The sequence below is a fragment of the Siphateles boraxobius genome, unplaced genomic scaffold (genome assembly GCF_051911475.1).
Source record: "Siphateles boraxobius isolate OS27281-9 unplaced genomic scaffold, OSU_SipBor_1 6, whole genome shotgun sequence".
Taxonomy (NCBI): domain Eukaryota; kingdom Metazoa; phylum Chordata; class Actinopteri; order Cypriniformes; family Leuciscidae; genus Siphateles; species Siphateles boraxobius.
This window is the reverse complement of record NW_027509186.1, coordinates 7,551,779-7,567,253: the sequence shown is the minus strand read 5'-3', so window position 1 is coordinate 7,567,253 and position 15,475 is coordinate 7,551,779. Positions and strand designations below refer to the sequence as shown.

General features: G+C 38.0%; 2 protein-coding genes and 2 pseudogenes across 2 annotated transcripts in view; all 4 read left to right on the top strand.

Moving 5' to 3' along the window:
- The window catches only part of cldnj (claudin j), a 29,360-nt gene extending 17,618 nt beyond the window's left edge, over positions 1–11,742 (top strand). Inside the window, exon 2 of the mRNA XM_077207583.1 lies at positions 10,289–11,742. Within this exon, the coding sequence (XP_077063698.1) occupies positions 10,297–10,929 (633 nt within the window). The 5' untranslated portion in view covers positions 10,289–10,296 and the 3' untranslated portion in view covers positions 10,930–11,742. The remainder of the gene's footprint in view (positions 1–10,288) is intronic.
- On the top strand, positions 1,578–2,328 carry LOC143715806 (claudin-4-like). Its single transcript, XM_077207585.1, has one exon. It carries the CDS (start codon positions 1,606–1,608, stop codon positions 2,236–2,238), a length of 633 nt encoding a protein of 210 aa, XP_077063700.1. The 5' UTR covers positions 1,578–1,605; the 3' UTR covers positions 2,239–2,328.
- Positions 3,559–4,102, top strand: LOC143716470 (claudin-4-like; annotated as a pseudogene).
- On the top strand, positions 4,414–8,819 carry LOC143716469 (claudin-like protein ZF-A89; annotated as a pseudogene).
- Positions 11,743–15,475: the final 3,733 nt, after the last annotated feature.

Here is a 15,475-nt window from a genome sequence, read left to right as displayed (position 1 = left end):
TTCCTCTGTGACATGTTTAATACATTAATACTCTCGTTTAATACATAAACTACACCTGGTCCAAAATGCAGCCGCTAGAGTTCTTACCAGAACCAGGAAGTATGACCATATTAGCCTGGTTCTGTCAACACTGCATTGGCTTCCTATTAAACATTGTATACATTTTAAAATATTGCTGATTACTTACAAAGCACTAAATGGTTTTGCTCCCCAGTACTTGAGCGAGCTCTTAACGCTTTATAGTCCTTCACGTCTATTGCGATCTCAAAATTCTAGCCAGTTGATAATACCAAGAATATCTAAATCGACTGCTGGCGGTAGATCCTTTTCCTATTTAGCACCAAAACTTTGGAACAATCTTCCTAACATTGTCTGGGAAGCAGAAACACTCCCTCAGTTCAAATCTAGACTAAAAACACATCTCTATGCCTTAGGATACACATAACACATTATAGACTTCTATAATTCAATGTTAGGCTGCATAGTTTAGATCAGCCAGAACCGGGAACACTTCCCATAAATCCTGATGTACTTTGTACATCATAAGAAGGATGGCGTCTACGCTAATATTAGTCTCTCTGTTTATCCCGAGGTTTACCGTAAACTGCTGGATCCAGGCCATATACAGATCTGATGAAGGACCATCGCATGGACACGAAGACAATGCTTCCCTGAAGTGCCAGCCTCATCAACACTGTGAAGGCCTCATGGACACCTCAAACTGGTCTCCATACCAGCGTGATGACTCCGACCCCCAAACAGATGACCTGGATAAATATTGTGAAAGTTCTGATCCCATCTGACTTCGGACCTGTAATGCTGCCTAAATCATAATCAGACACTGTTCGTTCATTGGCCAAAGGAGGACTGGTCCCCTCACCGAGCCTGGGTTCTCCCAAGGTTTTTTTCTCCATTTTGTCACTGATGGAGTTTTAGTTTCTTGCCACTGTCACCTTTTCGCCTTTCTTCGCCTTTGTCGCCATTGGCTTTTGGCTTGCTTAGTTGGGGACATTTAATTTTGTATTTAATAATACTATCACAACATTATTTTCCTTTTATCTCTGTAAAGCTCCTTTGAAACAATCTCTATTGAAAAAAGCGCTATATAAATAAAGGTGACTTGACTTGACTTGACAGGGGGACCCCTCACTGGTTTTGTTTTTATGAGATTGTACTGACTGCCTAAAACTAAAATTATCCCGCTCAGTGGAGAAAGAGCACACACTGATGGATATAAATCATTTTATAATGTTAGCCAGTAAGCTAAAACTTGTTTATTAAATTTACAAATTCACAACTTGTTTATTAAATAAAATGAGTGTAAAAGCACTAGATCAATAAATCACTATTAAGGCTTGTGGTTGATATATGTGGTTGTTGGGTTATCCTCATTGATGTGTATCTCACAAAAATGAGTTGTGTCATTCCCTTCTGTGGAATCTGGTCAGGTTTAACCTGGTTTTAGGACCATTCAACTTGGACTCCTCCCTTTGGAGAAAATCATAAAGGTTGGAACATTCTGAAGGTTAGGAACAGAAATAATTTCTTGGATTAAGAGAGGAGCGAACACTTTCAAGCCAACGAAGCCAAGCAAACAAGAGAAAAATGGTGTCTATGTGTCGACAAACCCTGGGCATTTCCCTAGGCATGATTGGTTTCATAGGAGCAATTGTGATTTGTGCCCTTCCTATGTGGAAGGTGACAGCATTCATTGGTTCTAATATTGTAACTGCGCAGATTTTCTGGGAAGGCTTGTGGATGAACTGTGTGGTACAAAGCACAGGACAAATGCAGTGCAAAATCTACGACTCCCTCTTGGCCTTACCTCAGGACTTGCAGGCTGCCCGGGCACTTGTGATCATCGCCATCATTGTTTGCATCTTTGGGATCATCCTGGGAATTGCTGGTGGAAAATGTACCAGCTTTGTCGAGGGTGAAAGCACAAAGGTGAAGGTGGCCATTGCTAGTGGTGTAATCTTCATCATCGCTGGAGTGCTGGTTCTGGTCCCCGTCTGTTGGTCTGCTAACACCATCATCAGGGATTTCTACAACCCCTTGCTCACAGATGGCCAAAGAAGGGAGATGGGGGCTTCTATCTACATGGGATGGGGTGCAGCTGCACTGCTGATCCTGGGAGGAGGTATACTGTGTAGCTCCTGCCCACCTAAGGAGGAGGACAACTACGGCGTAAAGTACTCTCAGCCACGGTCCGTTGCCACCAGCAAAGCCTACGTCTGAAAGAGATCAAGGACACAAAGACTATTTACTTGCAAAGACTCTCTTTTTTCCCCTGTAAAACCTCTTTATCCACACCTATTGACTTTTTTTCCAAGGAGAAAAAGTAGAAGGACAGTCTGATATGACATATAGTTTATATACTGAGGTTTTGTGCTGTGGTTATACAGATCACTGAAAGAGAAAAATGTGTATGTATAATGCGATGAGAGGAATCCAACTCAGGGAAGCAACAGAGATCTGTTTTTCATAAACAAGCCATTCTTGCAATTTATGATTAATATTACAATCGAAATAGTTTTATTAATCAGAAAATTAAATATATCTAACTGTTAAAAAAAACACAATGTCTATGGTTTTATAAAAATGTGTGTTACTCTTCTTATCAAGTTTTATTTTTGGGGGTTACATAGATTAGCATTTTTTGCACAATGATCATTAAATGTGTCTTACTATTTTGTTGTTAAAATAAACGGTTCTGTAAAAGAACTTATTGCATTGACCATTTCATAATAATAGTTTGACAATACTGAATATTCTCACATCAAAGAAAACATTACAGATCAGATCATGCTTGCCTATGACATGGTGACTAAACTGCTGAAAAAGAGATGTTGGCAAAGATCTCCTGTAAAACAGTGTGTGCAATTTTGCTGTAAAAAACATTTGACTGTAAAAGAAAACAATAAACAACTATCAGGAATGTTCAGTCTTTTTCTGCTTCATTTGTTTCTTACATAACATGAACTCAATGAAAAAAAAATGTATTGGGTGAATAGATTTTATATGATATTCTATCACTTTGTTGTACACAAGGCATTTCCACCAGCAAATCAGCAAGCGGTCCTAATAAGCTGTTGGAACAGTGCATTTATTAGAATTGTGTTGTGAAACATGATTATTTTATAGCAAGAACTTTAATGTGATCATTATAATATGTGATAATATGATTATTTTGTAATATTAGCCAGTAAGCTAAAAACAACTTTTTTTATTAAATAAAATGAGTGTAAAAGCACTAGATCCCTAAATCCCTATAAAGGCTTGTGGTTGTTATCCAAAGGTTTTTCAGTTGACGACTTGGTTCATTTGTATTTGAACCAAGTCAACACCAATAGTTCCTCATTGATGCGCATCTCACTGAAACGTTGTGTCCACATTCCATGCTGAGGAATCTGGTCAGGTTTAACCAGGTTTCAGGTCCATCTGACTTGGACACCTCCCTTCTGAGAAAAACTTAAAACAGGTTAGTCATTTATACAATTAAAAGGAGCAAACACTTCCATGAAAACAAAGCCAAAAAAAAAAACAGAATAAATAAATAAAAATGGCGTCTATGTTTTGACGTACGGTATGTCCCTAGCCATGATTGGTGTCTGGGGAGCTATAATGATTTTTGATTTGATTTATGATTTATGATTTATGATTATGATGTGGAAGGCGACAGCAGTAATTGGAGCCAATATTGTGACTGTGCAGACCATCTGGGCTTGTTGAACTGTATGATACAAAGTGCAGGACAAATGCAATGAATTCACTCTTGGACTTGCAGGCTGCTAGGGCACTTGTGTTGCTTGCATTTATGCTGGGACGTGTAGGTTGTGCGGCGACACGTACAATTTAAACTTTTAGGCTACAAGAAAATGTATGTTTTGAGTTGGTTCCAGAGGGACTAAGTAATTGTTTTGCAAGTCACAAGTAAGTCTTGGTCAGTTAACACCATCAGGGATTTCTACAATCCCTTGCTGGCAGATGCCCAAAGAAGGGAGATGGGGGCTTCTCTCTACATGGGATGGGGTGCAGCTGCACTGCTCTGGGCAGAGGTATACTGTGTAGCTCCTGCCCACCTAAGGTGGAGGACAACTAAAGTAGAAAAAAATCGATAAACAACAATCAGGCTGTCACGATCATGTTCTGTGTAGCTAGTTCCTGTCGGGTCTGTATGGCTGCGTTTACACTTGGCATTAACATGTGATCTGATCAAGCAGATCGGATCATTAGCCAATCAGGACAAGGTGCGTTTACACCTGTCCACATTAAGTGGCTTCTGTATCTGGATAACAGATCGGATCTCACATTCCCGAAAAAAAGAAAAAAAAAGGATGGCTCCGGTGCAAAGTCTACCTGAAGTGGTGGGTTTACTTTTAAAAACAGTTTTCAGTGGGAAAATCTCGCAAAATGAGGAGGATGAAGAGGCTGCAAGTAGGCTACTAATAATGTGGATAGATGCCGTAATGGAAGCGGTACAGAGAAACGTATGGGTCTGAGAACGTTGCCAGCTGTGCTGGGAAAAATGTGCGTTTTTTACTGAAAATGAATTGTTCTGCAACTTTCGTGTGCGAACTGTGAAGGCAAACATTTCAGTATATTTCGATGTAGCCTACATGTACTTCGCACTCGACTGTCCTATTGCAAAACCACACAGCTGTCAGTTCTGTAGAGAGGAGGGGAATAATGACAGTGGGCTGGGTTTTGTGTGACGTCCACCTGTGAATGCAGACGCGATGGCTGGATTACGTTTACATTAGAATGAGATCCGATCACAATGCGTCCTCGACTACCTCTGAACCTGGACACACTGATCGGATAACATTCCCATCATTACTTCCATTGTGAAACAACAGCAAGAGTTCCAGCAACAATTGTTTTGAAGGATTTTTTATACCCCCCAAAAAATAAAACACACAGAAATAAAGAATCGGCAAATAAAAAGACCATTAAGCTGCATAATTTATTCAGTTTTGTACTGTTCTGGCACCCACCATGCATTGCGACACAAAACTTTTGATTGTCACCATTGTTGAGATTCATATGCTGATTGTTGATGTCTGTGTGTTTCTAAGTTATGCAGGAGTTCAAAATGTTTTATGTTCTGTATGATTTTAAAAAATATCTGATTACTGAACGAAAGTTGTAGAATCACATAGCTACTATCATCCATAAATATAAAATTAAAAGACACAGAATGGGATCCGACAAGTTCATGATGATTGATTATGGCATCATTGCAACACATTCAAAAACACCTGATCAAATTCCTCTTGGCTTTTTCCTGCCATGACAACCGTGCTTTTTAAACACACAGTTACAGCAGCCAGAAAATTTTTATTTAAAAAAAAAGTCAAGAGCCCTTAATGGTGACTAGAAACTTTATTATTTTCAATAAAACATCTAAACCTCTGTTAAATCTCAACAAGAACTTCTGTGTATGAAAGAAACTGGTTTGTAATCTGGTTTCACACTCACTGTGGCTGGAATGCAGTGTAGATCTCGTGTTTCTGCTTCTGTCTTCTTTTTTCTGTTCTTGTTTCTCTGTCCACTGATTCTGCTTGCCAGGTTTTTTTCAGTGTCTGAATAAACTCACTTCTTTTCATTCACTCTCTGAAGTGGACTATATTAGTGAACTAATGTTGGGAATAGTGAATGATGGTATAAGGTGTGATTTGGGACACTTTAAGGCTACTTTCTTGATGATTTACAGGGCCGGCCCGAGTCATAAGCGAACTAAGCGGCTGTTTGGGGCCCAGGGGGCCCAGGGGGCCCCCCAATCGAGTCGAAAAATCGAAAAAAAATGTTTTAGATGACTTAAACAAGTGACATAAATGAATGAATTAATATGAATGAATGAATGAATAATTAAAGACAAGTAAATTCTGATTTCATGACCAATATACCTGCCTACAATGGCTGCTTGGTTTGCCAGCGTTTAAGTCATGTGCATGATCTAGACACCTCGCGCGTGCTTGGACATTTCGTGCGCAACTGTGCATAGTCACGGTAATGTTAAGCCATGTCACAAAAAGGACGTATCCCTCTGGTGCCGAAAATAGAAAGACAAAAATGACAGAGGAGGGGACAAAAAGAGCAAGATAAAAGTATGTTTGCATGATTATTTACAGTGTGTTTTGTGCAGCAATTGACCCATTCCTATCTACGGCAAGCCCCGAGGGGAAAAATACATTGCATACACACATATACAACGAGCGCCAGTACATCATTACCGGTATTATAGTAACAGGCTTTGTTGGATTCTATCATGTACAATCCAACAAAGTCTGTTACAATAATAATAAAAAAATACAATAAAAAAAAAGATTTTGAGGACAGTTACACTGTATTGAGACAGTTGAGAAATAATAATATTTTTACAGTTTTCAACAATAATTGTCATTGTTGAAGCCTTGCTCTTATTATGTTTCTGATTTCTCAGTTTTGTCATTATTTTAGCAAATAATTTATATGATATGTTTTGAGACAGTTTGTTTTAAGAAGTTTCAGAGAATTAGTAAAAGAGTAAAGTAAAAGTTAAAACTTTTTTTATTTAAGTAGGCTATCTATTTTTTATTAAGTATTTATTTTGTATTAATAAGACATAACCTCGCTGTATTAATTTATAATGTATCATTATTGCGTGGTATTTGTGTCAATAGTTGTCAAGCACAGGTGACTCCGCGTAGTGGGAGGGGGCCCCAAAATCAAATTCCCCAAAAGGCTCGGGCCGGCTCTGATGATTTAAATATCTTGAAATGACAAATATTACCCAGAATGCATTGTTTTCTATGGTTTATTACTGTTTTAATTGAAAATAGTATGTTACTAGAATTTTGCCATTTTTTCAAAGCAATGTTTTACAGTGCTGGCATTTGCACCAGCAAATCAATAGAATTGCAATAACACAGCTACTTTAACACTATTTTATTTGTTTTTGTAAGATTGAATTGACTTCCAAAAATATAATTATGCTTTTCAGTGGGGAAAGAGCACTGAATGGTGAATGGATTTTTTTTTTAAATATCAGCTAGCAAGCTTCTTTACTAAATAAAATGAGTGTAAAATCACTAGATTTTATAGACACTTTTTAGACACTTTTTAAAAAAATATGTAACCATCCCTAAATACAAGTTGATCCAGCTCTTCTAGGGAAGGCAATGGCTATGTTTACATGCAGAACAATATTATTATTCATTTGGTCAAATTCTGATTATGGATCTAGGCCATAGTAGGAAAAACAGGTTGCTATGGAAAACGTGTTGTTGATGGACCCTTTTGAGACCTCTGTGCCCAGGGCATGCTAACATCATAATGTATCCCTGATATTCATGTGCATAAATTTCAGTAAATTAGCTCATTTCAAGAAATGAGCTTTGGCACAGCAAAAAGTTGTTTAGTTGTTTTGTGTAAGCTTTAGTTTCAAGTGCTCCCAAACTGGTTAGACAACTAGCAAAGGTATTTGTCTGAATATTAACAACAGGATGTGGGTGACGTTTACTTTTGGAAAATATTTCTGTCTTAATATTAAGTACTACATTTCAAATGGATTAATCGAATGGATAAAGAAAGCCACATTGAGTTCTGTAGCAAAGCTTCCTTAATTAACAAGAGGCTTCTAAACATGTTTATTTAAAGAAGATAATTATTCCTATACCTTATAGGAAGCGACAAAAGGAACGTAAACCGATCTCATATATATGAACCCCTTTATTGTCACAAACACATGGAACCTCACAAGCCTGATATTTCCTCAGTTTGTGCGGATTCACATGGAATAGCATGTTTTTTTCCCTCCCTGAACCCAGCGTGTATACCTCCAAAAAAAGTCTAGTTTTTGGAAAGCAAATAAAATAAATAAATAAATAAAAACACAAAAAAAACAGAAGGTTATATTGAGAAGGCATCTGTGGGCATGCAGTTACTGGGTTGCATCCTGGCCCTGTTTGATTGGATTGGAGTAATAATTCTGTGTGTCCCATGTGTAGAGTTACAGCCTTCATTGGTACCAACATTGTGACCTCTCAGATTGTCTGGCAGAGAATCTGGATGAGCTGTCAAGTCAAGTCACCTTTACTTATAGCGCTTTTTACAATTATTTCAAAGCAGCTTTACAGAGATAACAGGAACATAATGCAACAGAGTTTGTTTCGGCTGTACAGCAGATCTAGAAGAAAATAGCGTCACAGTCCAGCTTAAGTAAGTTCAGTGATGGTCCATTTTTGTTGTAAAGAGTTATTAATTTATTTCATTTATCTATACAGCTGCTCTGTAGAGAACTTGATGTCATCACCCAGCTGAGGTCAGTTCTCATGTAATGGTGTCAATGCTGGCAGATCAATAATATTGTTGAATGACTGATCTAGTTTATGCAGCCCAACAATCTGTTTTGAATAATAGAAATGTATAATGTTCTACGTGTATTCCAGGTTAAAGAGACGAGTCTGCTTCCAGGACAGTGTTAAGAAGATTGTTCCAGAGTTTAGATGCTAATAGGAAAAGGATCTACCTGATAGATTCAGTATAAAGTCTATGACTCCATGCTGGCACTGAGCCCTGACCGTGTCCTGATGGTCTTTTCCATCAGGGTGGGTGTCGCTGGGATTCCCCTTGCACTTGTCTTAGGGAAATTAACCAACTTCATAGTTGAGGAACAAGGAAAAGTAAAAGCATCCATTGCTGCTGTGGTGTTTCTGATCATCTCTTGGCTTCTATGTCTTATCACTGTGTCCTGGACCTCTGTCATTATAATAACTGACTTCTTCAACCTTTTGTTACTAGATGCTCAGCGTAGAGAGATGAGGGCTTCATTCGACCACTCAGCATCTTTCATATATAATCCCATCTAGTGGGCATGATGCTCTTTCCGGCCTCACAGTGCCAGTCCCATGGTCTCCAACTCATCCCAAGACCTACACACAGTTTCATTAGAAAGATATAGTTGTGCATTTTGTAGTGTATTTTGACATGACAAAATAGTGTAGGTGAAATTCTTAGAGCACTTTTAACTGTTGAATTCTGTTGAGCAAAATCACTTGTTTTTCACTAATTATGTGGAGTTTTACAATAAATAAACATGTTGGCTAAATTGTTCTTGGCTTCTCATTCTGTTTTTTGTGCATGCCAGAGGAACATACTTTACACAACACTAGGAAAACCTGCTTTTCAGGAACACCCACTAGTTTCCACTTGTCAATTGCACATACGTGTTCTCTGAGAACAAGATGATGCATAGCTATTTTTTTTTGTACTGCTAGACAAACTATAAAAATACAGGTTCTCAGAGATATAAATAAGTTCATAGTCATTTTTACTGTGGGTTTAGGTTGCTGTACTTTATTAATTATGAAAAGTTGATTTGTATTTTACTTGCATTGTGTGTTTCTTCATCTTCTGAGAGGCACTGAACAAAGAATTATACATTTGAATGAGCAATTTGACTTTACTTCTTTCTATTTTTGACACATTTGAATTCAAGTTAATATAAACTGAGTTCAGGAGTTTCAGTTAAATAGAAAACCAGTTCTCCCACTATTACCCTTTCTTACAGGGCTCATATTACATGGTTCTCAGGCTTACGTACACAAACATCCTGAGTTTCCGTACAATGAGAACTTTTCACAGAGTCACTGTGTTTTTTCAGATAACCACTACAGGGAAATGCCAGGTTTTCTCTTATGCAAAACCCATACATATTCTTTTATGTCTGAACACGTGCATTACATTCTTAGACATGTAAACAAGTGATGTCAAAGACAGAGATGAAAGTATGACAACCACCACTAAACCATGCAGCTTTCTGTTGAGAAAATTGTTTCTCGGTTAGTATCGGTTTCATTCGAAGTCCACACATAACTGTCTTAGTTGAGCAAACTCACTTCAGCGCCACCGTTGCTCACCTGTACTTTAAAATCTACTGCCCCCTAGTGAGAGAAAATCATTGCTACTTTATTACAGGTGAAACTAATATATTTAGTATATATAAATATATACATATGCATGATCATACTTTTCAGAGGGCCGACATTTCTGTATTTAAAATTCTTTTTTTTATTGATTTCATGTAATATTCAAATTTTCTGAGATTTTGAATTTGGGGTTTTCATAAGCTGTAAGCAATAATCATCAAAATTATAACTTTTGCACGATATTCTAATTTCTCGAGTTTCACCTGTAGAGCTGCAACAAAATCACATCTGTTTCATTATTAAAATATGTATGTTTCAGAAACACTGATAAAAGCAAGAATTAACGGTTGTCTCTGTGTGCTTCATGTCATCCCCAGCCCCCTCCATGGCTCTGCAGGTCTTGGGAATCACTCTTTCAATGATTGGCTTTGCAGGAACCATCATCATCTGTGCTCTGCCCATGTGGAAGGTAACCGCCTTTATCGGCACAAACATTGTGGTGGCACAGGTCTTCTGGGAAGGATTGTGGATGACGTGCGTGTACGAGCGCATTGGGCAGATGCAGTGTAAACTGTACGATGCCCTGCTGGATTTGGATCCGTCCCTACAGGCGTCGCGTGGGCTAGTGGTGACCACCATGGCTTTAGCATGCTTGGCTTTCCTCATTTTTCTGGTCGGAGCTGATTGTACCAACTGCCTAAGTAACCCACGCGCCAAAGCACGGATTGTGGTGGTATCTGGGATTACCTTTATGCTTTCTGGACTGACTACTGTGGTGCCTGTGTCCTGGACAGCCGACTCCATTATAAGAGACTTCCATAATCCCATAGTGCATGAAGCACTGAAGAGAGAGATGGGGGCCGCCCTGTACTTGGGCTGGCTGACAGCGGGCTTTCTGTTCGTTGGTGGAGCTGTTCTCTGCACCAGCTGCCCACCGGAGCGGGACAACTATTCACCTAGATACACCTTAACAAAATCTGACACCCACAGTGGCTACGCCATAAAGAACTACGTCTGATGTAGTGCACATGCCACTGAGAAAAGCAGACACACTGGTCAAATGCAAGAGCGATACGTCATAATGTACAATTGTTAAACGAAACACTTAATCAGATCCTAAAGAATTGCTAATTAAGAAAAGTGGGACTTTTAAGTGATTAAACATCTCTCTCTCTCTCCCTCTCTCTCTCTCTCTCTCTCTCTCTCTCTCTCTCACTCTCTCTCCTTAACATTTTTTGATTTTATATGTTTGTTCTTCAGTAAAAAAAAGAAAAAATAGTTACATTCAAAACATTAGATGACACATTTCAGCATGTGTGTTTGAATATTTTGTGAGAGAGTATGTCTGTTCAGGTTTTACCAATAGTCAAGTCAAGTCATCCTCATTTATATAGCGCCTTTAACAATGTAGATTGCCTCAAAGCAGCTTTACAGAGATACTGTAATATTACAGTATACTGTACTGTACAACAATACTGTACATTACGAGGACAGTAAAAATCCAGAATAGTAGAATAGGAGTAAAACAATAGAAATCAAAGGAGAGTCCCCATGTAGATACACAGACAAATGTGTGTTTGTTTAAAAGACTACTGTGGTTAATAATATATTTTCTTTTTTGTAAGGACTGAAACAAATAATATGTTGTGCTAAAAATAATCCCTATCTGTCACACTGACCCATTGGGCTGTAAATTGTCTGTCATGCTCTATTTTTATCCATCAGTAAATAATTAATAAACAATAACAATGAAGTAAATTTGATGAACAATATCCTATGAATTATTGTATTGTAATAAAGTGTATCTCAATAAAGTTTTCACTGTGCAATATTTTATCGTGTAATGTCCTATTTATTGCTGTGCAATATGACACTACACTATCTTAACATTAATCACATTCTGTTTTATTGCACATCATGTTTTTATTGTATTGTGTTGCATTGTATTGTATTATGTTGTATAGTGTATTGGCATCTGGAGGTTGCTCCACCAGAGCACAGTGCTCTCTGCCGGTATATAGTTTGGTGAGAGGTAAAATTGTGAAGGCGTGCATATTTTATTTGTGACTAAATATTTATGAGGAAGATTTCAAATTTTACTTCACAACAGACCATCAACACAGCCATTTCAAAATGATATAATAGCAGGACTGGAGACAATATCCCTTTGAAACAAAGCTCGAACACATTATTATTCCCAATGGGGGAAAGAGAGTAGCCTATTCACAGGAATAATCTACATTTTAAAATATATTAAACTAGAAAAACTGTTATTTTAAATTGTAATAATATTTCACAATTTCAATGTTTTTAATGTATTTTTTATTTAATGTATGTATTTTTTTAAGAACCCTGGTATATATCATAAATTGTATGATCACAATTTATTTTACGGTAAAGTTTTGTATGATCACAATGTATTTTACTCTCTCTCCTCTCCACCTTTTGCTGGTGTGTGTGTGTGTGTGTGTGTGTGTGTGTATTTTACTCCCTCTCCTCTCCACCTTTTGCTGGTGTGTGTGTGTGTGTGTGTGTGTGTATTTTACTCTCTCTCCTCTCGCTTGTGTGTGTGTGTGTGTGTGTGTGTGTGTGTGTGTGTGTGTGTGTTAGGGTTGCCACCCGTCCCTTAAAATACGGAATCGTCCCGTATTTGTGAAATAAACAGCGCGTCCCGTTTTGAATCAATACGGGACGCGGTTTGTCCCGTATTTCCGAGTTGTCTTAAACGCATCATCCCATGCAAATCATTCCGTCCGCATTCTGTGGAGACTCGTCCTATTCTACCCTTGATTGGGTAATACTCCCTGCCATTGTTGGTTTGATTGGTTTGTATAATACCATCAGGTTCAGGGCCAATCAGACTCAGAGGAGGGCGGGTCTTTTGGAAGAGAGTTGATAGCAGGAGATATCAGCTCAGAGAAATCAAAGCACCGTCTCACAGTTCTTCATACCTCAAGCATCTGCCGAATCAGATAGTGTAATGACAGTTTTTTAATCAGCTAAATAATGTTCTGATTGATTACGTTTTCATATGCTGCCTATGTCCATTTGTTAAGAAATAAGGTTGCAATGTAAATGAATTATATCCATATATTATGATTTGTTTATTATGGTTAAGGTAGGCTACAGTCAGACACATGCATTTTTTAAATAAGAAATAAGAGAGAGATATATTTAATACATATTTAATAATAAAAATGTGCATGTGTGAAGAAAATAACTTATGCTTAACAAATCTAGAGAATTTCATCCTTTAACACTATAGAATTAACAATAGGTCTGAATACATAAATAAATAAATACATAAATAGATTTTCTTACCAATAATAAAAATAGTGTTATAATTAAATTTAGAAATGTTTGTAGATTATAGTTTATTTAGTGTGGTATAACTGTTTGGATGGTGTTACAAGTTTGAAAGACAAACAGCTACTCAGTGCTGCGCGGAGTGACAAGAAGTACACTTTAAAAAAAAGTAGGCTCAACATAGTCCAATACTGCACAGTAGGCCTACTACTTCTCGTCTACTTATATTTTTGATGTTCAAGTTCCTTTGCTAAAGTCTCCTGCACTATATATTTTTTTCCAATCAAATTTAGTATTTGTTTGAGTATCAACGCATTTTTTTTTAATTTATAGTGAATAAGTTATGGATCTGTTAATTTAATAAGTTAATGAAGTATGGTTAACATCTCACATACATCTCCGACGAAAGGCAATTTTTTTGTGGACTCTTTGGTCACTTTGTTAACGTTGTTTGTGATAGAGAGTGATTGCATCTATTCACACTGATTTCAATAGCAGATAGCTTATTATAATGGCCATTGGTACTGATCTTATTACTCTCCTGAAAATACGTTTTGAGTCATGATATACCACCATTGGCATACCGTCGGGCCTGTAGGCCCGAGGGCTTTGGCCCCTGCTGTGGCAGGCGTCCCTTATTGTGTGTGTGTGTGTGTGTGTGTGTGTGTGTGTGTGTGTGTGTGTGTGTGTGTGTGTGTGTGTGTGTGTGTGTGTGTGTGTGTGTGTGTGTGTGTGTGTGTGTGTGTGTGTGTGTGTGTGTGTGTGTGTGTGTGTGTGTGTGTGTGTGTGTGTGTGTGTGTGTGTTGGTGTTGAGGACAGATTCCCAGATATTATTGTAAAGCACTTTGGGTGTACAGCCTCATTCTATTCTATTCTATTTTAATCTATTCTATTCTATTCTATTCTTTATATTAATGTTACTGTGGCGAAGGACGGCCAAGGGACGTGAGAGAACGGCGCGAGGCCGGTGGTGCGATTGCTAATGAGCAACACCTGTGTAGCACACCGGTCTCGCATCTCTCACGGACGAGCGGAGGCATAAAGGAGGAGCGACGACATTGATGATCGAGAGAGGAACAGGCCTGTGTTTTAGTTGTGTTTTGTTTTTTGAATTTGTATTTTATTTTAGCCAGCAGTCGTCTGCGAGGGGCTGCTGGCAGTTCTTTATGTTTATTTTCGGTAGCCAGAGTCATCCGCGAGGGGCTGCTGGCGGTATTTTTTTTCTTTTTTTTAAATAAAGTTTATTTGATTCTTCGCCAGTTCCCGCCTCCTTCTTCCCTGAAAATTGCTACAAAATTATTAACAACATGTACTTCTTTAGGGTTAGGGTTAGTTACTTTAATAATCCATAATTTGAAGTTTCAGCTATTAATGCATCCAACACATGTAACAAGGACACATTTAAATAAAGTAGGGCTGTCCAATACTACTCCCGGGGGGCTACAGTTTGTTTATTTTGCTTCTGAAACAATTGCTGGAGTGTTATCTAACCAACCAGTTCTTCTATTTGACCACTCAAGTTTTTTCCCCCTCCTACTGGAATCTGTCTTTTAGTGTGCCAAACAAATACATCTTTCATAACTGAAGAATAACTGTTCTCTAAAGTTATGGACTTTGCTGGAACTGAACCACTAGAGGTCCCTACCGGATCTGTTGATGCTTAAAAAATAATATTGGTGTTGCAGAGAGAGTGAAGAAGAGAAGTAAAAGTTCCAGTTTGAAATAAACAGAGCAATATGGTCCTCACACCATCGGTGCTCGGGCCCTAATAATAGGGGGTGACTGGGGATGGTTGTAACATATTTTAAATTATTGACAAGTTATTTTAAGGCAGTGCGTTCAAAATATTATTCAAACTAGTTACAAGTGTCTGTTATTAAATGTAGCTTTCTGCATCTTTGCAGCATAAACACAAAAAGCATGGTTTAGTTTCAAACGTTACAATTTAGCCCATAGTCCAGGTTAGTTGTAACATAGGGTGAGATGTACTGTAACATCATGAAAAACTGTGATGTCATTACATAAATGCACCACTAGATAGCACTCAAGCTCCTTAACATGCAAAGTGAGAGGAGAGAAGAGAGAGAATGTTGTGCATGTGTGTGCTTATCAAACTGAAGTCTGCATCCTGATTCTGTGTACTTCCTAGTCCAGGGAATTTTATAAAATGTGCAATGGATTGTGGATGATTTAAGGCTGCGATGGATACATCCGATGGATACATCCGACATACGTCCACATGAAGACAAAAATATCCA

What these genes read in the sequence shown, in the direction of transcription:
- LOC143715806 (XM_077207585.1), top strand. Translation starts at nt 1,606, where the DNA reads ATGGTGTCTATGTGTCGACAAACCCTGGGCATTTCCCTAGGCATGATT.